At 47.6% G+C, this 26,730-nt stretch overlaps 2 protein-coding genes across 5 annotated transcripts in view; both read right to left on the bottom strand.

Moving 5' to 3' along the window:
• Window positions 1-13,757, bottom strand: part of DCTN1 (dynactin subunit 1) — a 30,630-nt gene extending 16,873 nt beyond the window's left edge. The window contains exon 1 of one of the 4 annotated variants that reach the window (XM_059659382.1): window positions 13,624-13,757. Coding sequence is in view for 3 of the 4 variants with exons in the window: in XM_059659381.1 (XP_059515364.1) it covers window positions 1,358-1,390 (33 nt within the window). In the remaining variant the exon portion in view is untranslated. Of the gene's footprint in view, window positions 1-1,357; window positions 1,515-13,623 lie in introns of those variants that run through there. The other 3 variants (XM_059659381.1, XM_059659383.1, XM_059659384.1) reach the window with 3 other exon arrangements.
• Window positions 13,758-17,034: 3,277 nt separating this feature from the next.
• LOC132213194 (retinol dehydrogenase 13-like) lies at window positions 17,035-26,602 on the bottom strand. Its single transcript, XM_059659380.1, has 7 exons — window positions 26,290-26,602; window positions 25,868-26,107; window positions 25,500-25,589; window positions 19,091-19,279; window positions 18,497-18,603; window positions 17,682-18,360; window positions 17,035-17,462 (listed from the first exon to the last, which is right to left on the bottom strand). The coding sequence occupies exons 1-6, from the start codon at window positions 26,465-26,467 to the stop codon at window positions 18,172-18,174; spliced, it is 993 nt and encodes a 330-aa protein (XP_059515363.1). The 5' UTR covers window positions 26,468-26,602; the 3' UTR covers window positions 17,035-17,462; window positions 17,682-18,171.
• Window positions 26,603-26,730: the final 128 nt, after the last annotated feature.

Below are 26,730 nucleotides of genomic sequence, written 5' to 3'. Positions count from 1 at the left end.
CACTGCCCCCCACACGTAAGAAGGGAATGAAGCTCAAGCAAATAACTCCATTTAGAACAGGCTCCCCACAACCCAAAGCTCTGACTCGGGAACCTGAGCTGGAAAGATGGGTGATTCAGTAGGCAACCCCACTGACACCAATCCCCACCCCCACTGTCGCCTGTCTTCCCTCTGTTTAAACAGCTCTCCTAGGCCTCTCTCTTCCAGAAGCACACAGTTGTGCCTCCTTCCAGCCCTCAAGTCATCACCATCCTTCCTGACCTGACTCCCCTGACCCCCATCCACACACCTGCCATGACACTCCTGGCTGCCTCACTGCAGCCCACTGAACCGTGTAACTTAACTCCCTTCTTCCTGACCTGAGCACTGTTCCGCCAACTCTCTCCCCCCATGTTATATGGCTACAAAAAGTAAAACAAAGGCCAGGGAAATCAGGCTCCTCAGATCTGTCCTGCACCCTGCCCCTGAGACTGGCCAGCAGTCCAAATGGATGGTTAGCACTCTGAGGATGGACAAGGCAAAGGAATAGACTAAACACTGTCCTTGGGAAGCTCCCGTCTCTGACACACCAGTGATGACAGGACACAACTGAAAGTAGGTTCCAAATAGGCCCATGGTTGAGAAGAAAATCACACCTGAGCCATTTTCAGCAATAGCAGCTCCATGAACCAGGGCCTTGCAGCACCCAAATGAATGAGGTGTGAAGAAGTGACAGACTCCACAGGGCTCCCTCCCGATGCCTTCACTTGGCCTCAGAAGGGAGCTGTGCAAGAGCATGTCACTCCCTAACCCCCTTTCCCAAAGAGCATAGCCAGGAAGGTGAGGAAGGTTAGCAGCTCCCAGAGGCCCCCAGACCCCAAATCACACCTGGGATGTGTAGGGTGCCTCTCACGGACCCATCAATAAAAGGAACTGACACTGACACCAAGGCTGGCCCCAAACTTAGAGACGCTCCCCAGCCTCCCAACCCTAATACGCCTCTCAGATCCAGGTGGGCACAACAGTGGGTACTGATTCAGTCACAGCCAGAAGAGAGAGAAAGCAAGTGACCAACAACAAAGCGGCTCTGAAGAAAGGCTTTAGTATAAAGCCATTCCAGTCCACCGACCCCATTCAGAGTCCCCAAGACTGTCTATCCCCCATCACCAACCTCTGCCCTGAGGTCCAAATAAAGTCGAAGGTTGGGCCTCGCCTGTCCCCAACTCTGGGAGGGGAAGCGGGTCCAGCCTAACCATCAGGGCTGCGAGTGGCCCCGTCCCAGCTCCAGCCTGTCTCCCCAGCCCCCACAGCCATGTCCACAGGCACCAGGCCTTTCCCGGCAGCCTTCCCAGGGCCATCGCAGATCAGGGCCACTTACCCGGCTGTACACGTGCCTCTTGCTCTGGGCCATGTTGCTCCCCCGGCCTGGCCTCTACCCCCTCCCCGGCTGACCAAAGACAGAGAGAAAAGGCAGAAACCCAGGCGGAGGGTCAGGGCCCCAGGCCCTCGTGGACAGACACAGAAGCCATCAGACGCGGCCCACCCCAGTCCATGGACCTGCTGGGATGCGGGTGGGGACGGAGGTGGGGACTGAGGAGCAAGTCCCCTCTGCTGCCCGAAGATTCCTGAGCCCAGAGACAGGAATCCTGCTTGCCAGCTGATGAGTCTCACTCTGCGCTAGTGCTGCTCTAGACTTGTCAGGGACCGTGCTAGCATCTGGGTCCTAGTGCCCCCAAGCTTCACCTGGGCCAGACAAGAAGGGCAGGGACTATGGGGCCAGGCCAGCGGTTCTCAACCTGTGGGTCGCGACCCCTTTGGCGGTCGAACGACCCTTTCACAGGGGTTGCCTAAGACCATGCTGCATATCAGATATTTACATGACGATTCCTAACAGTAGCAACATTACAGTGATGAAGTAGCAACAAAAATAATTTTATGGTTGGGTCACAACAGGAGGAACTGTATTTAAAGGGCCAGAAGGTTGAGAACCACTGGGCTAGGCCCAGCCACAGGCCCTCAGCACTCATCTCCTCCACCCCCACAGCACACTTTCCCCCCAGGATGTGAGGCCTCAGCAGGCCTGAAAGCATCAACTGCCAGGGCCTCCACACAGCCAAAATCAGGGTTATTCACCCCTTTCTGGTGCTCTTCTCCCTCCCCTCTCTACACTCTGGACTCAGGGTCCAGACTCATGATGTTAGGGTCGGGATTTCAATCTCACGCTGGGCCCGAGGAGCCAGGCCCTGCCCAATACCCAGCGCAGGAAGGGTAGCAGCAGAGGCAACGTCACGCACACAGGAAAGCAAGTCAATGCCCCAGTCCCACCTGGATGGCGAAGACTGCCAGTCCCTCCTCTCCCTTCTGGTTGTGACAAGGGTCAGGCTCTGAACCTTAAGATTATCAGGTTCAACTGGATTCACAGGGTAGTGGCCAAAAGCACAAGGCCCAGCTTGCTTCGACCACCTGCCCCTTGTACTCTTGGCCTTGCCTCCCAGGCATCTCCTTAACAAAAGTGATCAGACGGTTTCTTTTCTACAGTTCAGTAGTTCACAAAATGTTTTTAGCCATGTATTACTTTTATAATGAAAAATGCTTGCCCGGCCGCGTGGCTCAGTGGTTGAGCATCATCAACCTATGAACCAGGAGGTCGCGGTTCAATTCCTGGTCAGGGCACATGCCCGGGTTGCAGGCTCAATCCCCAGTGGGGGGCGTGCAGGAGGCAGCCGATCAGTGATTCTCTCTCATCATTGATGTTTCTCTCTCTCTCCCTCTTCCTTCCTCTCTGAAATCAATAAAAATATATATTTTTAAAAAAGAAAAATGCTTAATAAGATGGTGAATTCTAGTAAACGGTCTCCCATCTAACACGGGTGAGAACCAACAGACCCGGGTCGCTGCTACGAAGTAGCCAACAAGGTCGGCCAGGGGGTCTGACCTATGGCTCCACTGGGCTTTGTCTGAACTGGGTTTCCCTGGGTCTTCCTCCCCTCCACCCTCTAAGGCAGGCCAGAGAGCTTAATAGTAGAATGACAGCCAACAGCCAGGTCTAAAGCCCCAAAACACCTCTCCACACCTTTAGTCCGGGCCAGATCCCCCAGGAAACCACTTTTCTCCTCTCTCGCAAAATCTCCATGTTGCCTCCTTTCTTCCCCAAACACTATTACACAGGCGGTTGGGGCCATGCAGATCCTTGCAGCATGGACTTCACATATCCAGAACACTTTACAGTCTACGGAACATTCTGGTTTCAGACTCAGGCTGCTTACGTTTAATTCCTGACTTCACCACCTGGTAGCTACATAAACTTGGTCCAGCCACTTAACAGCTCTGTGCCTCAATTCCCTTATCTGTCCATTGGAAAAAAAATCAAAGAACATATCTCAAAGAGCTGTTAGGAGGACTAGCCGAGATAATCCATGTAAAATATTTAAGACATTGCCTGGCCCTAACTGGTTTGGCTCAGTGTTTGGAGCATCTGCCCACGGACTGAAGGGTCCCAGGTTCAATTCTAGTCAAGGGCCCGTACCTCAGTTGCAGGCTCAATCCACAGGCGTGAGCAGAAGCCAACCAATCAATGTGTCTCTCTCTTTTACATGGATGTTTCTCTCTGTCTCTCCCCCTCCCTTTCACTCTCTCTAAAAATTAATGGAGAAAATATCCTTGGGTGAGGATTAACACAAACAAAAAGACATTGCTGGTATTTAGTAAGTATTCAACAAAAGTCAGCTAATAACAAATATGATGATAACATTATCATATTTGCACATCACAGCAACACTATGGAAAGGCAGGCCAAAGAGAATGCTGACAAGGAAACTGAGGCTCAGAGAACTGAACCACTTTCCTGAAGTTACACAGAAGGTGAGGAATGGAGCCAAAACTGCAGCTAAAGCCTGCACTGAAACCCTCCGCACATCCTGTTATCACATAGCTCCAGGCCCCCAAGGCACTGCTCTTTCTCCAGACACACTGCCTTCAGAAATTCAAAAGAGCTGAGATCTAAGAACAACCTCACAACTCACTAGCCACACGGGTATATATAGCCACCTAACTTATTGGAGGCTGTTTCTGCTTCTATAACATGGGAATAATTATCTACATTAATGTTATGGGGCTCGAAAACACATAAAAGTGCTTTGTAAAAAGTGCAGAAGCCATACAAGTAGGAAAAAAATCACCTGACATGGCAACAGATGGTATCTAAGTCTTAAAATAAAATATCTATACAATCAATATTATAAGGATTACAAACAGGAAAAGGATGAGCCAGAAAGAAAACGGGTGCCTGGCTATGCCTCAGATTTTAGGTTGTTTTTTGGGTATGTTGAGAGGAAAGATCTACAAACACTAAGTTGTGAACACAGTATGAGTAGAGACAGAAACAATTTTGTTTCACTAGGGAATATCAAAGAAGACTAACTGGACTGAAGTGAAGAATTCAAGACGAGTTCGTCTAGTAAACCATAAGCCTTTTAAAATGGAGCCCACAACTTCTTCTCTTTATGACCCCATCACCCTTAGCTCATGGAGTCAAATATTTATCGGCTAAATAAATACATTAATATTGAGATATACTAGAAGGTTAAATATGGATAGTCAGGGAGTTTACCATCATGTAGAGATAGATGGACTTGATCCAATAACAACAGGAAGCCAGTCTCTTCCTGAGCAGGGGGCTAGCATAATGAAAACCACTTTAGGAAGATCTAACTGGTGGCTCAGTGGGATGGAGTGGAGACAGGAGCAACTTGGTAAAGATGGGGATAGCAGCAAGGGGGCTCCTGCAATAATGAGCAAAGGGTGAGGAGGGTCTGAACCAGGTTCATGAGAGAGAGACAGAGAGCAGAGGAAAGGCCCATTTTGAGACAGTAGCAAAGCCCTGGGAAGACCAAAAGATTACACATGGAATAAGAGGCAGCATGGGCTCTGGAGACAGAGAGACCTGGCTACAGCTTTGGTTCTACTTCCTCACCTGTATGACTCTGGTCAAGATATTTAACTCAGAGCCCCAGTTACCTCATCCGTAAAAAGGGGGAAGTAATGCCTACCTCACAGAGAAGTGGTGAGGATTCACTACGATTGAAACAAAGCATGTAGCACAGTGCCTGGCACAGAACATGTGCTCAAGGAATTGTTGACATCGTCTTCATCATGATTGAGAGGGTACATTAATGATGACATGCACACACACAGTAGGGACTCAAATTCTGCATAAGTAAATGAATGCACGAATAAGTGAATGAATGAATAAACTTGGGAGTTTTCAAGCATGAGTAATGGAAGAATGATGATTGAAAACATGAACAGAATTGGGTGGGGGGATGGGAAGGAAGACTGAAAGCATTAGGAGAAAGTAAGTCTTGTTCTTAGGGCCTCCCCTGGGGCAAATTTATGTGTGTGCACTAACACATGTATTCCACCGTCTCCTTCCAAAATGCACCTGTCATGCAGGCAAAACAGGGCCCATTATCTCCCATCTACAGGTGATGGACTGAGTCTCAGAAGTCACAGACTCACTCTGAGTCTCACGGCCAGAAAACGGCAGGGGGCACGTCTGACAGGTACCTAATCCTCCCACAGCCGACTGGGCCCCACCCCATGTCACATAGGACAGTTCCAAGTTGCATGTTCCCTCAGCCAAGGAGAAGAGATATTCGCTAGATGTCTCATCTATTTTCCTCCCCAATGATATTAAATACGACTAAAATGTCTAGGAAAATAGGAAGAGAGGAAGGGAAAATCCGTGTCTGATAAATTGGTTATTCATGATCCTGGAGAACATTTCAGAATATGACAGGATAACAGGTAGACTGCTGGGAATTAAGGAGAAAACGCCTCTTTGGCACCCAGCCTGCACCACTTCTCTCTTGCTTTTACTGACGCCCCCGCATCCTTTAAGCCCTTGACCTCCTCTTGTCTTGCCTCACCTAACCTTGACCGTGGCCTAACCCAACTGTTTGATTTCCCTGATCCCACTCATAAAGGAAATCCAGGCAGTCTTCAGTTCACACTTGAACTGAACTGCATTAGGCACTGGGCACACACTAGTTTGGTTACAAAGAGATAAAATGAAACACAACGGTAATTAGCAAGATCCAGATCTTAAGACTAGGGTAAAACTGGACATCTCTGAAAGGATGGCAGAGAAGGGGTAAGTGTGGATGGAAGTCCCTCAGGAAAGAAAAGATTATGCTCACTGAGGGGGGAAGGGAACTTGGGGGGGGGGGCTGGAAGCTTGGAAGGCTGGATTCCAGATACACACAGGAACCCAGAGAGAAAACGCATACAGAGCCCTTTGTTCCCAGGTCCTACTCCTCTATCTGCTTTACAGATCTCATACAGAGAGGGCTAGAGCCTCTCCAGCTCTTCATTATCCCCAGAACTGTCTGCAGCCCATTCCCAATCTGCAGCTCTATCCCCCTCCCAAAGTATCCCCCTACTCCAGGAATACCCAGTGACTGCCAGGCCAACCTCCCAAGGGCCCAGACCTCCAAGAGCCAGCAAGGAAAGCTACACAATACGTCCCACTTATGCTCAATAAAGGACCTTTGGCAGGAAGGCAACAGGCACTAGAGCGAAGGTCTGAACTCAGGAACTGCAACCTTCCAGTGTCAGCAGGAGTCCCCCTTAACAACCTGTTTGAAGTTCCTGCTGGTTTCTCTCCAGGAATCAACCAGCAAGTCCCTGGCACTAGGACCCTGCAGACAGGGAACCCTGAGCCTGCGCTCTAAAAAGAGAGATGCACCATTTCACAACTTCAGCAAAAGCCAAAGCAGCCAACAAAGCCACAGCCACCTGGGCTGTGCTGGGCTCTGCCTTTTGAGCAGCTCCCTGGCCACTCCCCAGAAACAGAGCATTCTGTCCTTTTTCTTTTTAAATCCACGTCATCACCTGATCATAATGGAAATCAATCTCAAGTCACCGCGCAAAGGCGTATCCATGGCAACCTCAAGAGGAAGGACAGAGAAATGCTGCTCCAGGGGCTGCAGCAGAAAAGGTAAGTCCATTTCTCTTCTATCCGTACCACCCACCATCTTCCCCTTCCATTCATCAGGCATGGACCTCACCTGCACATTCCAGCTGTCACACCCATGGGGAAAATACAAAACGTGGGTGTTAATAATCTATGCTATTATGTAAGGTCATAGGTCTTTCTGGTCCCATAATGGCAGGAAAAAATTCTTTTCTGGCTGGCACAGGCAAGATCTCTTTTCTTATTCACTGTCTCAGGTGACACAGTCTCAGTCTACCTTATACTGGTAGTCTCTTATCTGTCTGGTCAGGCTGCTGAGATGCCACTCAAGGATTTCCGAGTTCCCAACATATTTGTAAAAAGCCAGCAACGACACTGACCTCGCCATCCCGCCCACCCATGTCATGATCATGCTCACAAACTGGCATGGTAAGCCTCCCTCCTTAGCAGCCCTAAACTCCAGCCCCTTGAGCACTACTGAGCCTAAGTAATCCTCTATGCCTCCATTTCCTCTTCTGTAAAATGGAGATAATAACAATACTTTTCTAAAAGAATTGTTGTAAAAATCACATTAAGAATGCCTGAACAGTCCTAACCAGTTTGGCTCAGTGGATAGAGCGTCGGCCTGCAAGCTCAAGGGTCCCAGGTTCAATTCCGGTCAAGGGCATGTACCTTGGTTGCGAGCACATACCCAGTAGGGAGTGTGCAGGAGGCAGCTGATCAATGTTTCTCTCATCGATGTTTCTAACTCTCTATCCCTCTCCCTTCCTCTCTGTGAAAAATCAATAAAATATATTTTTTAAAAAAAGAATGCCTGAATAGCCCTAACCGGTTTTGCTCAGTGGATAGAGCATTGGCCCAGGAACTGAAGGGTCCCAGGTTCGATTCCAGTCAAGGGCACGTGCCTGGGTTGCAGGCTTGATCCCCAGTAAGAGGTGTACAGGAGGCAGCGGATCAATGATTCTCTCTCATCACTAATGTTTCTAACTCTCTCCCTTCTCTCTGAAATCAATAAATATTTATTTATTTATTTAAAATGCCTGAACAGCACTTAGAAGAGTGCCTCGTATAAAGCACTCAATAAACGCCAGCCATTATTATTATGAGGAAGAGGACGGAGAGACTATAGTATAGTTCGGGGGGTACTCAACACTCTTGGAGGGTATTTCAAGTCTGCGTCTCTCTCTTTCCTCTGGACAGCCGTTTCAAGTTTCCCTTACTACTTTCAAGTCCCTATTCCTGTCTGAGCCCACTCCAGCACCCTCACCCCTCATCACATAACCTTGTTGAGAAAGAAACTGAGCCTATTACAAAAGAATTCCTTTGCAAATTTAGATATATCTTCAATAGTCATCGTCTCTTTCTTCCCACATTCTTCCCTTTCTTGTCATTCCTCTTCCAAGGAAATGACGACCCCTTCTTTTCAGAGCCGACCCCTACACCCTTCTCAGGGGACCTGATTTTACAATCACTTCTCTTGTGCCTTCAATTGCACCCTCTCTCCTGAAATATATATATATTTCAAAGAGGAAGGGAGAAGGATAGAAACATCAATAATGAAAGGAGAATCATATTGGCTGCCTCCTGCATGCCCGCTACTGGGCATGGGCATGCCCATGCCCGGAATCGAACCCAGGACCCTTCAGTCTGCTGCCCGATGCTCTATCCACTGAGCCAAACCGGCTAGGGCTCTGCTGATTCTTCTATTTCATCAAATAACCTGTGCTCAAGACTCCTCTATTCTAGAAAAACTGTTTCTAGTCTGTTACCTCCTCTGCAAGCTGCCACCATCTCTTTTCCTTCCCTCCCTGCAAAACTATTCAGTGAGTACACCGTCCCTGCCCTCACTTCCCATCCACTCCTCAATTCGCCGGACTCCCTTCCCTCTCCCGCCCTCCACTGAAGCTGCTCACACTAAAAGAGAGCCCTGGTGACAACCTCCTAACTGCCCAATCTCAACGTGCATTTTCCAAACTCATCCTACCTGATCTCCCCCTGAGCAACTGAGGCTGCTGATCCTTTTCCTGGAACTTCTTCCTCCCCTGGCTCCCTGGGCATTCTCTCACTTTGTGTACCCATCTCTCCCTCCTCTGTCATCTTCAGCCTTCTCTTGAGCGTGGCTGAGCTCATTTACCCCCACAGCATCAACTACCACTTTCACCTACCTGGGCACAGACGCTCTGAACCTCAGACCCACATTCCCACCTGTCTGCTAAGTGCCACAGACTCAAGTTCAACATGACCCAAAACACACTCTTCCCCCTTCCTCCTCTGCATTCCCTCTTTACTTCTGGCACCACCAACCATCTAAAACAGGAAACGGAGTCATCCCCAGCAACACCCTCTCTCTTGTTCTCAACAACCCACCAGTCATTATGTCAGATTAATTCTGTCTCTACAGGCTCTCAGACCCTCCCCTCCTTCCCATCCCCACCGAGCTAGCCTTAGTTCAGCCTTAGACCATCCCAGGTTATTACAAGAGTCTCCTGACAGCCCTGATCCAGATTCTCCCCTTTCAGTCTCCTTCCGGTTAGCCCCAAACACAATCTCACCACCTCCCTGCCTAAACCCTCCAGCGGTTTCCCTGCCCACAAAACGGGATCATCTTAGTACAGCACTACAAGCCATTACAAACTTGGCTTCGTTGAGCATAGACTCATCAATCACCTCTCCTTTGATCCCAAGTTCTCTTAAATTCCAGCCACTTGGATTTACTCACCTTCCCCCTTACGCCTCTGCACATGTCACCAGGGCCATTCTCCCTCGTCATCTTCAAGGCTCCGCTCAATGGTCACCTCTTTCCTGCGGATTCCCCTGACACCTCCATGCAGAGCTAGTTATTCCCTCCTCTGCTTCATACAGCGTTTTGGACATATCTCTTATGATATCACATTTTATATAAAATACTGTTTCCCTTATTCCATTATGAATTCCTCCAGGGCAGAGAGTTTTTATTCACCTCAGTATCCCGAGCATGGAACACGAAAGACACTCCATGTTGAATAGAAGCCTGAACCAGCACCAGGCTCTGGGGGATACAAGCTGGCTCTGAGCTTCCACATAGAGCAGCTCCGCCATTGAGGACTGCACCACGGCAGGAATTACCCGTCACACACACACTCCACAGAGATAGCTCTTTCTTCTCCAGATAGGAGCCTAAGAAACTACAATTGCAGAGACAGCCCTAACTGGTTTGGCTCAATGGATAGAGCGTCAGCCTGCGGACTCAAGGGTCCCAGGTTCGTTTCCGGTTGAGGGCATGCACCTTGGTTGCGGGCACATACCCAGTAGGGAGTGTGCAGGAGGCAGCTAATCGATGTTTCTAACTCTCTATCCCTCTCCCTTCCTCTCTGTAAGAAATCAATAAAATATATTTTAAAAATAAATTAATTAATTAAATTGCAGAGACAGCCCCCAGGCCCTATGGAACTGGGTAGTGACACTAAGTTTTAATCTCTAGGCTTCCAGGGTGAGAGGACCACAGCCAGATCACTAGGCTCTTGAGAATGTGCAGCTGGTCTGGGAAAACAGCTCTAGTGGGTGTGACAAGGGTCCAGTCTCTGCTTCGGTGAACACGCCTCCCCCCGCCAGCCCCCTCAGGGATCTGTAGGAACTTGGGAAGGTCAGACTGGATACCAAATTTGCCCATCAGCCAAGTGCAACTGGTACGAGCCTGACCTTCAAAAGAAAAATGATATAAAGCCAAATTCAGAGTCTCCAGGATGGCAAGCCCTAAACATCTGAACCAGTGAATGCTCAGCACTTACTTTCTCAGGGAACTCCGAGGACCCAGCTCTCATGTCCCTTGGTATGAGACAGATAATCCACGTCCCCTCAAATCCTCTGCTACAACCCCTCCCAAACCGTAACTCCAGGAAGCCACTAGCCATGAGGGCAGAGTAAACTTACAGTGGCAGTTGCCAGTGGTATTATGATCCTCCCAACTATTTTGAGTCCTCCCTAACAACGTCTTCTCCTTTGTAGCCTCATGTCAGTCAGGCCCAATTTATCAGTTTTTCCTTAGTGTTGCCTCCAGCATCCTTCCTCTATCCCCCATTACCACTGTCATCACTTTGGTCTGCCACTGAATAGCTTCGAGAATTAAGGCAAATCATTCTCCCTCTTTGGTGTCTCAGCTATAACACAGGGTAACAGCTACCTCACAGGATTATTAAGTCGAATGGGATCATGCCTGTGAAAGGTTCTGTAACCTGTGACATGTTATACATAAATATAAGGCATTACTATTATCAGCAACCTCGTCCTCTATTACTGATATGTGAAGCGTATCTGGCTCCCTGCCTCTCTGCTTTCCCATTTCCAACCACATTATACACCACAGTAAAACTATACATTCTAAATGCTGCTTCCACTAACATGCCATTTCTTACTTGAGCCAATGGTCCTGGATCTGACTTATGCACTGTCATCTCCGCATTACTGTCAGCTGCTTTCCCATAGAGCAGCGGTTCTCAACCTGTGGGTCGTGACCCCTTTGGGGGTCGAACGACCCTTTCACAGGGGTCGCCTAAGACCATCGGAAAACACATACATAATTACATATTGTTTTTGTGATTAATCACTATGCTTTAATTATGTTCAATTTGTAACAATGAAAATACATCCTGCATATCAGATATTTACATTACGATTCATAACAGTAGCAAAATTACAGTTATGAAGTAGCAACAAAAATAATTTTATGGTTGGGGGTCACCACACCATGAGGAACTGTATTAAAGGGTCGCGGCATTAGGAAGGTTGAGAACCACTGCCATAGAGGCTGCTTTCCCCAGTCTTGCAAGCCCCACCCATCCTTCAAAGTCCAGCTAAAGCCCCACTACACTCCATGAAGGACTACATTTAAAAGAAAAGAACTGAGCCCTAGCCGGTTTGGCCCACTGGATAGAGCACTGACCTGTGGGATAGAACACATGCCCAGATTGCAGGCTCGATCCCCAGTAGGGGGCATGCAGGAGGCAGCTGAGTAATTCTCTCTCATCACTGATGTTTCTATCTCTCCCTCTCTCTTCCTCTCTGAAATCAATAAAAAACATATTTAAAAAGCAAATAAATAAATGGAACTGAAACAGTGTCATGGAGCATTAAGGGCTACTTCATTTGGAGAAATCTTGGTAGGAACATCTGTCACCTAATACTTTTAAGAGTCACCTTTTTAAGAGCGATTACACTTTTTTTCCTATTTGATTCTAAGAGACAACCTAGGAACACAGTTATCCAGATGTATTTCGGCAACCAAACTTCCTTATTGAACTATCCCAAGATAAAAGGGGATGTCGTAAACTTCCCATTCTTAGAAATGTTCAGGCCCAAATTGGCCATCGGGCAAGGCTGTTTTAGGTGGAAGTCACAAGAGTGACTGGCCCAGAATCATAGCATTGTAGGTCTGAAAGGAACCTTAGCGATCTAGTCCAGTCTCCTATTTAACAGGCGTGGACAGGTGAAGTGACTCATTCAAGGCGACAGTTCCTTCTGGAAAGCAGGAAGAGCATCTCTGACTTTCAGTCCACTGAGCTATACCCTTGCTACTCAAAGTGTGGTCCATGCCCCAGCAGCATCAGCATCGCTTGGGAACTTGTTAAAAATAAACATGCAACCAACCAGAATCTGTATTTTAGCAAGACATCCCCCCCGCCCCCCCAGGGGTATACACTATTAAAATTTGAAAACACTGACCTACGCTGCCCCTTCCAAACCTTGGGTTTCTAATGCTGAAACTGCATTTCCCAGACGGTTCAGATGTTAAACAGGGTAGCACCCACGAAAAACACTATTTCCTCCGCTCAAATCTGGGCAACTCTCCATATTCTACTTCCAGCAGGAGCTTCCTGGTAATACCATCAGCATATGAATGGCTCTGAAATATTCTGCAGGAGGAAAAACTTTAACCATGAAGTTCCTGAACGTATTTGAGTACAAAATGCCCTTTAAAATGCATGCACATGCCCCCCGCTCAGGCTTTGGCTGTGCACCAGGTAACGAATGTCAGCTCTGTCCCAGAGCTCCTTGGTTCTCAGTCCCTGCAGCACACACACCAGGTCGGTCGGTGGTCAGCATGGGCTTGCTGCTCTCTTCGCCGCTTTTAAATCACCTTCCCTTTCAATTCGGCGGAGTCCCTCGCCTGTGTGATTGAGCTGCGGTTCTGCCCCAGAGGCGAGGGATGCGCAAGATGACTTCTCCAGGGTCATCCTGCCGGCGAGGGCGGACCCCGCAGTGGGCAGCGCAGACACCCCACACCCGCACCCAGGCTCCATGCTCGAGTCCTCTATGTTTTTTGGTTAGTTTTTGTTTGATACCAACTTCTCAACCACGTGCCCACGAGAAGCCTGTGGCTCGGAATGGGTCCGGGGGTGCCTCGGGCGCGCCCCAGGAAGGAGCGGGGAGGGGACCACGGCGATCCCGGGGGAGGCGGGGGCACCACCACTCGGGCCCGCAGAGAACAGCGCCGGACGGAGCGCTCTGCTGGGCGCGACCAGCCCGGACCCGGGCGGGCGGCCACCCCGCCGCGGCCCACCCCCGCGGCCCCCGCCCCGCACCCCGGGCTCCTGCTGCTCCCAGGCCAGCGCCGAGCCCCCGGCCCCGCGCCGGCAACCTCGCGAGCACGCGGGGGGCGGCGGGGGAGACGGTTGGCAGGGTCGCCGCCTGCGTACCTGTCCGGTCAGGGGCTCCGCGCCCGGCTCCGGCCCCACCGGCGAGCGACGCCCAAGACCGAGCCAGTCCCGCCCCGCCCCGCCCCGCCCGTGTGGGCTGCCCGACGCGCCGTCCGACCACTCTAGGTCCACCCCAGACCCCCTCCCCCAGAGGCCCAGAGGCGCTCTGCGTCCAGGGGACACACTACTTTTCCCCAAACACCGGTCCAGGCTAAAAGTGGGGCGCCGAGCGCGGCCGAGGGAGCGTCGGTCAGGCACCGAGCTGGACACCTGGAGGGAAGCGGCGCGTGCGCACTGGGCCTGGGAAGCCACTTAGGACCACAGGCTCCGGCGCGGCGCGGCGCGGCCAGCGCCGCCTGCCGGACGGTGGCGGCAGCGCGGAGGGGCTGGAGGAATTTTTGCCCCGGGCGAAGGGTTCCCCCGAGAATGGCTAAGTTTTTGCGTGCTAGACTGCTAATTAAAACAATAGTAATAAACCTATCTCGTCAGTTAGCTGGAGGAAAAACTTAATTTTGGCTGCTACTCAGTGTCGTCCACCGTATGGGGATACAGGCATTCTCACGCCCTTATGATGCGGGTATAAAATAACGCAAATTTACGTAATGGCATTTTGGCATTTCTTTATTTAAAAAGAGAAAACATTTAAAAGTACAAACCCTGCCCAGCCAGCGTGGCACCGTGGTTGAGCATCGACCTATGAACTGTGAGGTCACCGTTGGATTCCGGTCAGGGCACCTGCCCAAGTTGCAGGCTCGATCCCCAGTGGGGAGCACGCAGGTGCAGCGGGCAGCAGATCGATGTTTCTATCTCTCTCCCTTCCTCTCTCTAAAACTAATAAAAATATGTGTGTGTTTTTGAAAGTACCTCTCCGAGGGCAACTGTAAGGATAAAAGCCTATCTCATCCTTGGTTCTTGGTATAGTGGGAGAAAAATTATTTCTGGTAACTCAAAATAATATACTACTTGTACACATACAAATCTGGGGTCAAAATGTATACCACATGAGTGCACCCCAAATCCAAAGACACAGTGGTCCCAAGTCGGTAGAGTATCCTGGGAACCTGGCCAAACTCAATATAAACCCTCTCTAGGGAATGCACTTTAACTCCAGGCCTTAAATAATTCCTACAGCTATAGTTCCAAGAACCATGAGTGGTCAAAGTGACTAAGCACACTATGAGAAAGAAGCTACCAAAATTATTCAAAACTGCAAAGATTACAGATACTGGGATTTTCAATTACTGTGTGTAAAATGAATAGGTTTAATATTTTTAAAAACAAATTTTAATATAACAAAGGAACAAGCAATTATAAAAATTGACTAGGTAGACTGGCAAAATAACCAATTATAAAAAATAGTATGCCCTAGCTGGTTTGGCTCAGTGGATAGAGCGTTGGCCTGTGGACTGAAGGGTCCCAGGTTCGATTCCAGTCAAGGGCATGTACCTTGGTTGCAGGCACATCCCCAGTAGAAGATGTGCGGGAGGCAGCTGATCGATGTTTCTCTCTCATCGATGTTTCTAGCTCTCTATCCCTCTCCCTTCCTCTCTGTAAAAAATCAATAAAATATATTTTTTTAAAAATAGTAATAAAAATATAGGAATTAAAATATAGAGCTCTTAGATGGCACAAACAAAAGATTAGTCATAGCAATTAACCTAAAATAAATAGCCTTTCAAAATGAGAGGCAACAAGCATTATTTGAGATATATTTTTTAAAAAGCTATTGGGAAGCACTGATTCAGCAGAAGCCCAATAGTGTTCCAATTAAGAGACAAAGGCAAGGAGTATTAATGAGACAGGGAAGGGGAACAATAAATCAATAGAAGGAAGGTATTTCTACTGGTTGACATATGCTCACATAGTGATATTAATTCTAAACAATGTTTTTAATTTTCAGTCTGGTAGACATCAGTCCAGTAGTCATAACATCTGCTTTCTTTGCGCACAGTTCTTTGGAAGGCAATGTTGCTTTAAGCCCAGTCCAAAGGTTATTTTGCAAAGCTTGGAGCATAAAATGTACGAGGCAGTTTCTCTGGGATTGCAGCTCCATTTTAAAGTGGCTCTGTGGGCAGCTCATCAACCTCATAAGCTAGCTCTGTTTCTATTAATTTTTTGCATAGCTGAAGAAAGAATTAATGAATTGGAAAACAGATCTTAAGAAATGAAAGAGAAAAAAGAACAAAAATGCAGCATTAACAAGAAGAAGAAAAATGTGGAAGAGACATGAAAGATAAAGTGAGAAGGTCCAACCTTCATCTAATCGCAAATCCATAAATAAAGAAGATAATAAAAGAGAGACTGAATTTAAAGTGAAATACAGATTCATATGTAGCCTCAGATTCAGGAAATCCAAGGGATTCCTACCTGAATAAACAAAGAAGTGCACGTCTGGATTAATAAAAGTGAAGCTGTAGAAAAATAATAACAAAGATAAAATCTTAAAAGGAGCAAGAGAGAAAAGGCAGTTCCCTGCAAAGTAACGGTTATATTAGCATCTGACTTCTCAATAGTAACAGTAAAAGCCAGAGGACAAAGAAATACTCAGCAATATGAGAAAATAACTGTCAACCTATAATTCCTTAGCCAGCAAAATGATCCCTCAAAAATGAAGGTAAAGTAATAAATAAATAAATAAATCTGAGGACGTTTACTGTCATTAAGTTCTGTATTCATTTTTTATTGCGGCATAACAAATTACTACAAACTCGGTGGCTTAAAAGAACACATGTAGCCTGCCCGGTGTGGAGTGGTTGAGTATCCATCTATGAACCAGGAGGCCACAGTTGGATTCCTAGTCAAGGGATATGCCTGGGTTTCAGGCTCAGTCTCCAGTGTGGGGCATGCAGGAGGCAGCTGACCAATGATTCTCTCTCATCATTGATGTTTCTATTTTTCTCTTCCTCTCCATTCCTCTCTGAAATTATATTCCCATATATATATATATATATATATATATATAAAATATATATATACCACATATATATACCACAAATATATATATATACATATATATATGTACACACACACACACACACACACACACACACACTCTAGAGGCCCAGTGCACAAAATTCGTGCATGGGAGGGGGGGCGGGGTCCCTCAGCCCAGCCTACACCCTCTCCAATCCAGGACCCCACAGGGATCAGGTCTAAACTGGCAGTCAGACATCCCTCTTACAATCCAGGACCACTGGCTCCTAACCACTCACCTGCCTGCCTGCCTGATCGCCCCTAACCGCCTCTGCCTGTCTTCCTGATCACCCCCTAACTGCTCCCCTGCCAGCCTGATAGCCCCTAACTGCCCTCCCCTGACAGCCTGATTGCCCCCTAACCACCTCTGCCTACGGGACCGATTGCCCCTAACTGCCCCCCCTGCTGGCCTGATCGCCCCCTAACTGCCCTCCCCTGCCAGCCTGATCACACCCTAACCACCTCTGCCTCAGCCCCTGCCACTATGGCTTTGTCCATAAGGACGTCTGGAAGATGTCTGGTTAATTAGCATATTACCCTTTTATTAGTATAGATACACACACATGTATTGTCCCTCAGTTTCTGGGTCAGAAGTCTGGGCACAGGTTAGCTGGCTCCTCTGGGACCTTAGAGTCTCACCAAGCTGAAATCAAGGTGTCATCAAAGGCTGCAATCTCATCTGGGTTTTAGGTCCACTTCAAAGCTCAGTGATTATTGGCAGAATTTAGTTCCTGGGAACTGCAGAACTGAAGTCTTAACTCCTAGAGGCTATGTGGCCACCTCCAAAATGTGACAGTTTGCTTCTTTCATTGTAAACAAGAGGATCTCTGACTTCTGAGAAGGTCTGACACTTTTAAAAGGCTCACCTGCCAAACAGGTTTGGCTCAGTGGACTGAGAGGTTCCGGGTTCAATTCCGGTCGAGGGCATGTACCTTGGTTGCGGGCACATCCCCAGTAGGGGGCGTGCAGCAGGCAGCTTATAGATCTCTCTCATCGATATTTCTAACTCTCTATCCCTCTCCCTTTTTCTCTGTAAAAAATCAAAATATATTTAAAAAATAAATAAAAATAAATAAAAGGCTCACCTGATTAGGTCAGGCCCACCCAAAATAATCTCCCCTTTAACACAAAGCCAACTGATTACAAACTTTAATTACTTCAGCAAAATCCCACTTTTCAGGTATATAACATAATCAGACATGAAATTTCATCATATTCACTAGTTCTGCTCACACTTAAGGGGAGAAGATTACAGAGAATGTATACACAGAGGGCATGAATCTTGGGGGCATCTTAGAATTCTGTCTACCACAAATCCTCATTAAAGGAACTTCTAAAGAATGTACTTTGGATAGAAGGAAAATAACCCCAGATGGCAGATCTGAGACACAAGAAAGAAGAATGAGCAAAGAAAATACTAAACATATAGGTAAAGCTACACAAATCTCCACTCTATAAATAATAGCAATATACCTGATTTGTGAGTTTAACAACATAACAATATAATTAAAGTACAAAAGCATACAGATTCAAAGGAAATAATGTTGAAGAACTCTAGATGTGGGTCTCAGAGGATCAGTCCGCCTTGTCCAGGTTTGTTAGCTTGACTGAGGCACTCCAGAGGCTTTGGGCCACCTGAGGATCCTGAGCAGCTTTTGCGGGAGGAATGATCACACAGGACCTGCTAAAATATTTTCCAGAAATACCATCCAGCTCCTTTGCCAAGCTCAGGTAGAGAACTGGGTTTGCACCTTGTGTAGGACCCTGTGGAAACACGGAGAGTGAGGGTTGAGGGGAAGGATGGGCTGTCTCACCAGGAAGGCTTTGGCGGGCTGGGGACGCTGAGAAGTAGAGCCCTACACCACCCTCTTCCAGCCAAACCAGCCCCTCCTCTCCCCACCTTAATAAAGAAGCTGGAGATCCAGAAGGAGAAGCGGTAATGCAAAGGTAACAGCCTCATGATCTCCGTGTACACCAGACCTGGCTCCACAGAGTTCACAGTCACACCTGAGGTGGTGAGACAGAAGCATAATGCAAAGTGAGGTGAAAGGATGATGGGAAGAGAGGATTGAGTGTGGTTCTGCCATGTGCAAGCAGGGAAGGATCCTACCAGGTCAGCTGGGTAAAGGCGACCAGAGACTTGGGGGTGGTACGAGGGACATGAGTGCTCTGTAACTTACATGAATGGTGCTACCCAAGCCAGTAAGGAGACACAAGTATTTGAAAGTGTTGGGTTAACTTTAGGAGGAACATGATGTATGGTGTCGGTATTGGAAAATACTGAGAGGAGAGGGGTGTTACCGGTGATAAGAGAATGGGAAAAGGTTGAAAAAGAGACATGAGGACAGGGTTGAGAGAACTATAGGGGTACGGGTGGTAAATGGAAGAAATTAACAGCTGGCTTGGGATATATTGGGAGTAATTTATGGCCAGGACATGTGGAGAGGTGTGAAGGGTTGGGAGTGGAGGAATAGGGGGTGTCTGAGGCAGTTACCTGTCCCTTGAAGCCTCCGGGCAAATTCCCCAGTGATCGAGGTCAAAAGCAGTTTGCTGCAGTAATAGTTCTGGTTGAAGGTCAAAGGTCCACCAGCCCCTGTCAGATGTTCCTCATCAAAGTACCCTTGTGTTTGCCAAGAGGAAGACACATTTATCACCCGGGCTGACCCTGCCCGTTGTAGCGCTCCTGGGAGGAGAGAGGACCACGTTCCTTCAGTCTGAGTCCTACTGTCAACTCCCATGCCCACTCCCCAGCCTGCTTCTCCAGGGGGTCCCAGGAGAGCAGGGCCCATCCAGGGCTTTCAGGAGTGGGCCCCGCCCAGGCACAGGGGAACTTAATGGGAACAGAGACTTCACGTTCATTAGCTGCTTTCCTAACACTCTCTTCCTCTTTTATTTTATTTTTTTAATATATTTTATTGATTTTTTACAGAGAGGAAGGGAGAGGGATCGAGTTAGAAACATCGATGAGAGAGAAACATCGATCAGCTGCCTCCTGCAAACTCCCCACTGGGGATGTGCCCTTGACCGGAATCGAACCTGAGACCCTTGAGACTGCAGGCCGATGCTCTATCCACTGAGCCAAACCGGTTAGGGCTTCCTCTTTTATTTTAGTGTTTAGTACTTTTCTTCCACTTGCCAGCTGGAACTAATTTAATTGATCCTTGTTTATGTTTGACCACTAAGAGGGGAGAAAGGAGAGGGTGACCCTAGCCTAGCTGGTTTGGCTGCGTGGTTAGATCATCAACCTGCGGACAGAAGGGTTGCAAGTTCAATTCCAGGTCAAGGGCACGTGCCACAGTTGTGGGTTCCCCAGCCCTGGTAGGGGTGCATTCGGGAGACAACCAATCAATGTGTCTCTCTCACATCAATCTTTCTCTCTCTCTCTTTCCTCCCTCCTCCCACTCTCTCTAGAAATCAATGAGAGAAAAAAATCCTCAAATGAGGATTAAAAAAAGAAAGGAGAGGCTAAGACACACCGTCAGAGTTGTCTTTCATGTATTCATACACTCATTCATTCCACAAATGTTCATTAGGCCCCTGGATTGTGACAGACACCAAGATGGGTGCTAAGGACATAAGGACACTTGGTTTGGGGGAAAAGAAATATGCAGAGATACTTGGGAAAGTAGTTTTTTTAAAAAATAACCATCTCTCAAAGGAACAAAAATAAAATTATAATCAATAAAACAAATTTAAAAATAAATTAAAAAGAAAAAAGAAATAAAACAAGTTAAATCTTTAAAAAACGAGTATTAACTACACACAAAAAAAGTCTGGATTGTGTAAATTATGAAAAATAGTAATTGTCACATGAGTTTACAGTATTGTTTTCAAAATGCTCAAACTCTTTTGAGCCCTACATTGAAATGAAGCATCACAAGTGGCAATCTGAACAGATGCTGTTTAGCCAAAACTTGCTAGAGAGAAAATTATTCTTAAAGAGGACAGCAGGCCCCAAACTTTCAGACACAGTGACATAAAAACCAAAAGGGCTCACAGCCTAGGTCAGCCGTGGGCAAACTACGGCCAGCGGCCGGATCCGGCCGTTTGAAATGAATAAAACTAAAAAAAAAAAAAAAAAAAAAGACCGTACCCTTTTATGTAATGATGTTTACTTTGAATTTATATTAGTTCACACAAACACTCCATCCATGCTTTGGTTCCGGCCCTCCGGTCCAGTTTAAGAACCCATTGTGGCCCTCCAGTCAAAAAGTTTGCCCACCCCTGGCCTAGGTGGAGACTGATCCCCATGGAGCAATGTTAGTTTGAGAACAGAGAGGTGCACAAAGGGCTTAGGGGACCCCTGATAATTGGGGCAGCTGGAGCGTTGGAGGCGTCAGGGCAGGATCCACAGCACAGGCTATCTCTGTGCTGAATCTTGGCAGATGAACTAAAGTTAGCCAGCCTAGGGCAGTGGGAAAAGATGTTCCAAATAGAAGACATCACAGGTGCAAACACAGCCAGAGGGGGAAAATTAGAGTGTGGTCCAAGATCTACAGATGGTCTGGCTGGAGATTGGCAGTTGGGGGGTGGGGAGGGTTAAGGAAGGGCAAAAAGTAAGTTTCTCAGTCTTGTAAGTAAAAAGAAGAGGCTTAGACTTTATCCTATAAAGAACAGAGTACCTTCAAAAGATTTTAAGCAAGAAAGTGATATGGCTAAGGTGATTTCTAGAAGGGAGAATAGATTATAAAAGGGAAGAGACAAACAATTTAAGAAACCATTACTTAGGAACACAATTGAGGTTGCCACCTGAATCTCTATATTCCAGGCTGCAGCAACTTTTGCTCAAATAAATGCTTTTTCATAAAAAAAAAAAAAAAAAAAAAGCAAGCCCTAGCCGGTTTGGCTCAGTGGATAGAGCGTCGGCCTGGGGATGGAAGAGTCCCGGGTTCGATTCCGGTCAAGGGCATGTACCTTGGTTGCAGGCATATTCCCCCAGTAGGGGGTATGCAGGAGGCAGCTGATTGATGCTTCTCTCTCATCGATGTTTCTAACTATCCCTCTCCCTTCCTCTCTGTAAAAAATCAATAAAATATATTTTTTTAAAAGAAAAAAAGAAAGGAAAGGAAAGAAAGAAAAAACACTAATACTGAGGAAGGTGAAAACACCTTGTTGTAATTTGGGGGAAGAGAGAAAAAATATTCATACTCAAAAGTGCATAGAATTTGGCTCGCTCTTTGTTCACTTTCCAATTGGGTTAATGTAATCAGTCACTAAAGGGTAGATCCTGACAACAGTAGTTGCCTCCAAGGAGGGGAATGGAAAGTTGACTTTCAAGGAAAGGAGATTTTTTTAATTTATTTTTTTCCTTTCACTTATTGCTTTTAGAGAGAGAAAGGGGGGAGAGAGAAAAACATCGATTTGTTCTATTTATTTATGCATTCATTGACTGCTTCTTTTTTAAAATACGTTTTTATTGATTTTTAGAGAGAGTGGAATGGAGAGGGAGATAGAGATAGTGAGAGAGAGAGAGAGAGAGAGAGAGAGAGAGTCACATCACTCAGCTGCCTCCTGCTCTGCAGCCCCCTACTGGGGATTGAGCCACAACCCAGGCATATGCCCTGACTTGGGAATCAAACCAGAGGCCTTTTGGTGCAGGGGCAATGCTCAACCAACTGAGCCACACCCGCCAGGGCTCAGTAGTTGCTTCTTGCATGTGTCCTGATGGGAGATTGAACCCACAACCTTGACCTATCACAACGACACTCTAACCAACTGAGCTATCCAGTCAGAGCCAAAGAGACTTTTTTTTCTGTATACCCTGTTACACATCTTCAATTTTGTATTTTAGACATATATTACCTGACTACAAAAGAGGTTATTTCACAACACAGGAAAAGATGTTATGGAGAATTTGCCTGCCACCCATTTCCCCACACACACCTTCCCAGGAAAACCTCAAACCTCCTTAATCGGAAAGGATTACAAAATCAGAAAGTCAACAGACTTGGGCCCAAGGCAATGAATTTTTGGCTGTTGTCCCTGCTGGCCCCTGAGCTTCTTGGTGTTTATGTTCCTAGGGACCTAGTGCCAACCTCAGGAAGCTTCGGTTGAGATGATTGACTCTACTGGTCTGATTGGAATTCAGAGCTGAGGGAGGGAGAAGTGGAATCTTTTATCCTCTTGGTTGCATGTTTGTGGGGAGCCGCTATAGGGTTAAACCTCGGATGACCTGTTGGTAAAGTCACCAACAAGTCCCAGCTTAGAGGGCACAGTCCTCTTAGCATAATTAGGCTTGACCTTATAAGCTCCCTAGATCTTACCTGGGAAGCTAATGGGCTGAGGGAAGTGCAGCAAGAACAAGAACAAAAACAAGTGAAACTCACAAGAACAGTGTAATTTTGGTAACCACTACCTGTTTACCTCTGACTATAAAAATAAAGGCTCAGTTTGCCTCGGGATCTTTCTCTGTGGCCTCAGCCAGGCACAGGAAGATCCACGGAGACTAAAGAGAGCTAGAGTTCTGAACGCTGTCTCCGTGTAAAACATTCTTCGCCGACTCTGTCCACACCTTTGGGAACCGCTGGACCCCCGGGGCTGGACCCTGGCATATGGCACCCGAACAGGCCGAACAGGATTCTTTTAGGTAAGCGCCCCCCCCCTCATTGAGAACCCCCACACTCGGGACGGATAGGACTCCACCATAGGAAGAGGTTGGATAGTTTTCACAGACTCCGTCCACACCTTTGGGAACCCCTGGAACAGGATTCCCCTAGGTAAGCCCCCCCACACTCAGGGCGGATAGGACTCCACCAGGGTGCTGCAGACCGCCCTATAGAGGATAAGTAGGGTAAGAAGGTGGATAGTACAGAACTTAGATTGAGAAGATGTGCCATACTGAGTCTAAAGGAAAAAGACTCTGTATTGATCTTTTTTTTTTTTTAAATATATTTTATTGATTTTTTACAGAGAGGAAGAGAGAGAGACAGAGAGTTAGAAACATCGATGAGAGAGAAACACTGATCAGCTGTCTCCTGCACATCCCCCACTGGGGAAGTGCCCACAACCCAGGTACATGCCCCTGACCGGAATCGAACCTGGGACCCCTCAGTCCGCAGGCCGACGCTCTATCCACTGAGCCAAACTGGTTTCGGCTGTATTGATCTTTAAACACATATGCTTGCTAGCAGAGGAGTTAAGGTTACTCCCAGTCAGATGGAATGTTTTATACAAGAAGTATGTCCATGCTTTTCTGAGGAAGGAAAGGTGCCGGAAAGGTAAATGTAGAAGCATGGGAGAAGGTAGGCCCAAGGAGCCTTATCCTTAACCCCACTGCAGCCTTTCCACCCCGGGAAAGTGCAGGATTGGCAAGCTCTCCCTGGGGTGATAGATCAGGACTCAGGTAATAGCGGAAAGCGCCAATCCTACTCTTAAAATGGATACAAGACAGCATTTGGGGTTTTTCTTTTTAATGCCTGCTTTGGATTGAGTAAATGCATTTTACTTAGTTTTATTTAACATATCAAAGTTAGCTCTTGACACAAAAAGAAAAACTGACAATTCCATCAATATAAACCTTCTCTATAAAAAAACAACAAAAAAGGGGAGAATAATGTTATATGTTAGACTTTTTGGAAATACGATGCAGAGGGTTGTACAGCAGCCAAAAGGCATCGGGCCTCCTGTGCAATAGCCTCTGCCGACTCAGCCTGGTAGAAGGATACCAGACGAGTTTTACCAGATCTAGTAATGATGTGGGGAAGAGGTGGTGTTTGTATCTTTCCAGAAGGAGCAGTGCAGCCAATGTGGGTGCCAGAGCGTTACGTGTGTCACCACAGTGCACCCAGGGAAGCTCCCTTTCCCATCGTTCCAAAGACTGAGAGTTGCCCCGATGACAGAAAAGCGGAGAAAAGAAGAAAAGGAAGACTACGCAAGGGACCGAGGTGCCCACATGGGGTCAGCTGAAGAAGTTAACAACTGAGGCCCAGCAGATGGTAGAAAAGCAAGAAGTGGAAGCTACTCCCTTATCCGTGTTTCTGGCTATGCTAGCATTGGTTAGCTGCCAGTCTTCTGCAAAGTCCTGCTCAGCCAAGTCCGAGGACTCTGAGTAAATCGGCAAAAGAAACTTTCATGTAGTAGAAAATGTTACTGTAGTTTGATTTCTCACTTATTACTGTTTTGCATTGGCATTTTTTGTTGTTCTTACTAGTTTTAAAAATAGTAACGCATTGGCATTGTTTTGTTATTGTTTTAATAGCCAGAGTTCTGTTCTTGATGCTTAAGTTTTACTGTCATTATGGTCGCTTTTTGTTCTTGATGCTTAAGTTAAACTTTCATTATAGTAGCATAAAAGTAAAAGAAGGGTGACATGTGGGGAGCCGCTATAGGGTTAAACCTCAGACTGACCTGTTGGCAAAGTCACAAGTCCCAGCTTAGAGGGCACAGTCCTCTTAAGCATAATTAGGCTTGACCTTATAAGCTCCCTAGATCTTACCTGGGAAGCTAATGGGCTGAGGGAAGTGCAGCAAGAGCAAGAACAAAAACAAGTGAAACTCACAAGAACAGTGTAAACAAGTGAAACTCACAAGAACAGTGTAACTTTGGTAACCACTACCTTGTTTACCTCTGACTATAAAAATAAAGGCTCAGTTTGCCTCAGGATCCTTCTCTGTGGCCTCAGGCAGGCACAGGAAGATCCACGGAGACTAAAGAGAGCTAGAGTTCTGAACGCTGTCTCTGTGTAAAACATTCTTCGCCGACTCTGTCCACACCTTTGGGAACCCCTGGACCACTGGGGCTGGACCCCGGCACATGTTGGACTGTCTGGTTCCATTACCAGAATCCTAATCCTGACTTGCATTGGGCGGTTCCCCTGCTATGTGCCAAAGGAAAGGAAGCTGCCAGGAAGATGCCATTGGCACGGAGAAGCCGGGCTGACACAGAGGGTAGGCACATTTCCTTACCTTGCAGTAGATTTGTGAGCAGAAAGGGCCCGATATAATTGGTGGCAAAGGTGAGATCAAGGCCCTCTGGGGTTAGTGTCCTGGGGATTCCTGGGAGGAAATGAAAACACATGAAGTGGATGATGGAGCGGATATACCGAGGGAGACAGAGTCTAGGGCGATATATTGGGGTTCAATAGAAATGCCCTAGGAGCATGTATGTGCAAAGATGGGGCAATTAAATGTGAGGCTATAACTGAGGCGGGCTCTCTAGGGCTGTGTGAGAGTCAGGAGTGTTTCCGCAGGGCGCACAGGTGAGGCTTTGGGGATGCCTGTTTTGGAAGGAGCCTCCTGAAATGTGTTTGGGGGAAGCACGTCAGGGCACATACCACAGACTGCAGCGTTGTTAACCAGCAGATGTATCTCGGGACACTCTTGCAGGAGCCACCGGGCAAAGCTCCGGATGGAGGCCATGGAGCTCAGGTCCACCTCCCCAAGCAGAAGGCTGGCATCCTTCGTGGCTGCTTGGATCTCAGCCAGGGCTTGCTGTCCACGCTCTCGGCTACGGCAAGCAAGGACCACCCGAGCCCCACGGCGGGCCAGCTCCTGGGACACAACCTTTCCGATACCTGGATGGGGGGGTGGGGGACAGCTTCAGAGCAGGCTAGTCTGGGAAGTGACTAGAGGGTAAAGGAGCAAGGGGGAGGGACAGAGGTGTTGACAGTGGGTGCTGCTTCTCCCCGCTGCCCTCCCGGGGAAGGCTGTCGGGGCTGAGGCCCCTCGTGAGGTGACAGGTGGAAGGAGCACTCACCGCTGTTGGCCCCAGTCACCACGGCCGTCTTCCCGGTGAGATCTGTGGGGCAGTGCTGCAGGTCCCAGAGCTGAGTCTGATGCCAGAGCCGCACACTCAGTCTGAGCAGGAAGACCAGAATGAGGACGACAGAGCCAGGACCCCAGGCCTGGGTGCTGAGTAGAGACCACAGTGGCATAGCAGATGACTGGCCTATCACCCAGAGTGGGACGAGAGTTGGAGAGAGCTAGTCAGTGCTGAGTGGGCGGCAATAAGGCTGGCGTGGAGCCCAAGATGCAAAATTTAAGGAGGCGCTCTCACATTTGCTCAAGCAACCCATCTGAACCTGAGAGAGAGTTCCTCCTTATAAATTGTGTGACCTGAGCACTTGATTGCCTCACCTCCGATCAAAAATTAACAGAAGGGCTTTCCCTGAGCCCTAAACCCTGCCAAGGCTCGAAT

Source organism: Myotis daubentonii, chromosome 12 (assembly GCF_963259705.1).
Source record: "Myotis daubentonii chromosome 12, mMyoDau2.1, whole genome shotgun sequence".
Lineage (NCBI taxonomy): Eukaryota > Metazoa > Chordata > Mammalia > Chiroptera > Vespertilionidae > Myotis > Myotis daubentonii.
This window is presented reverse-complemented; position numbering and strand designations above follow the sequence as displayed.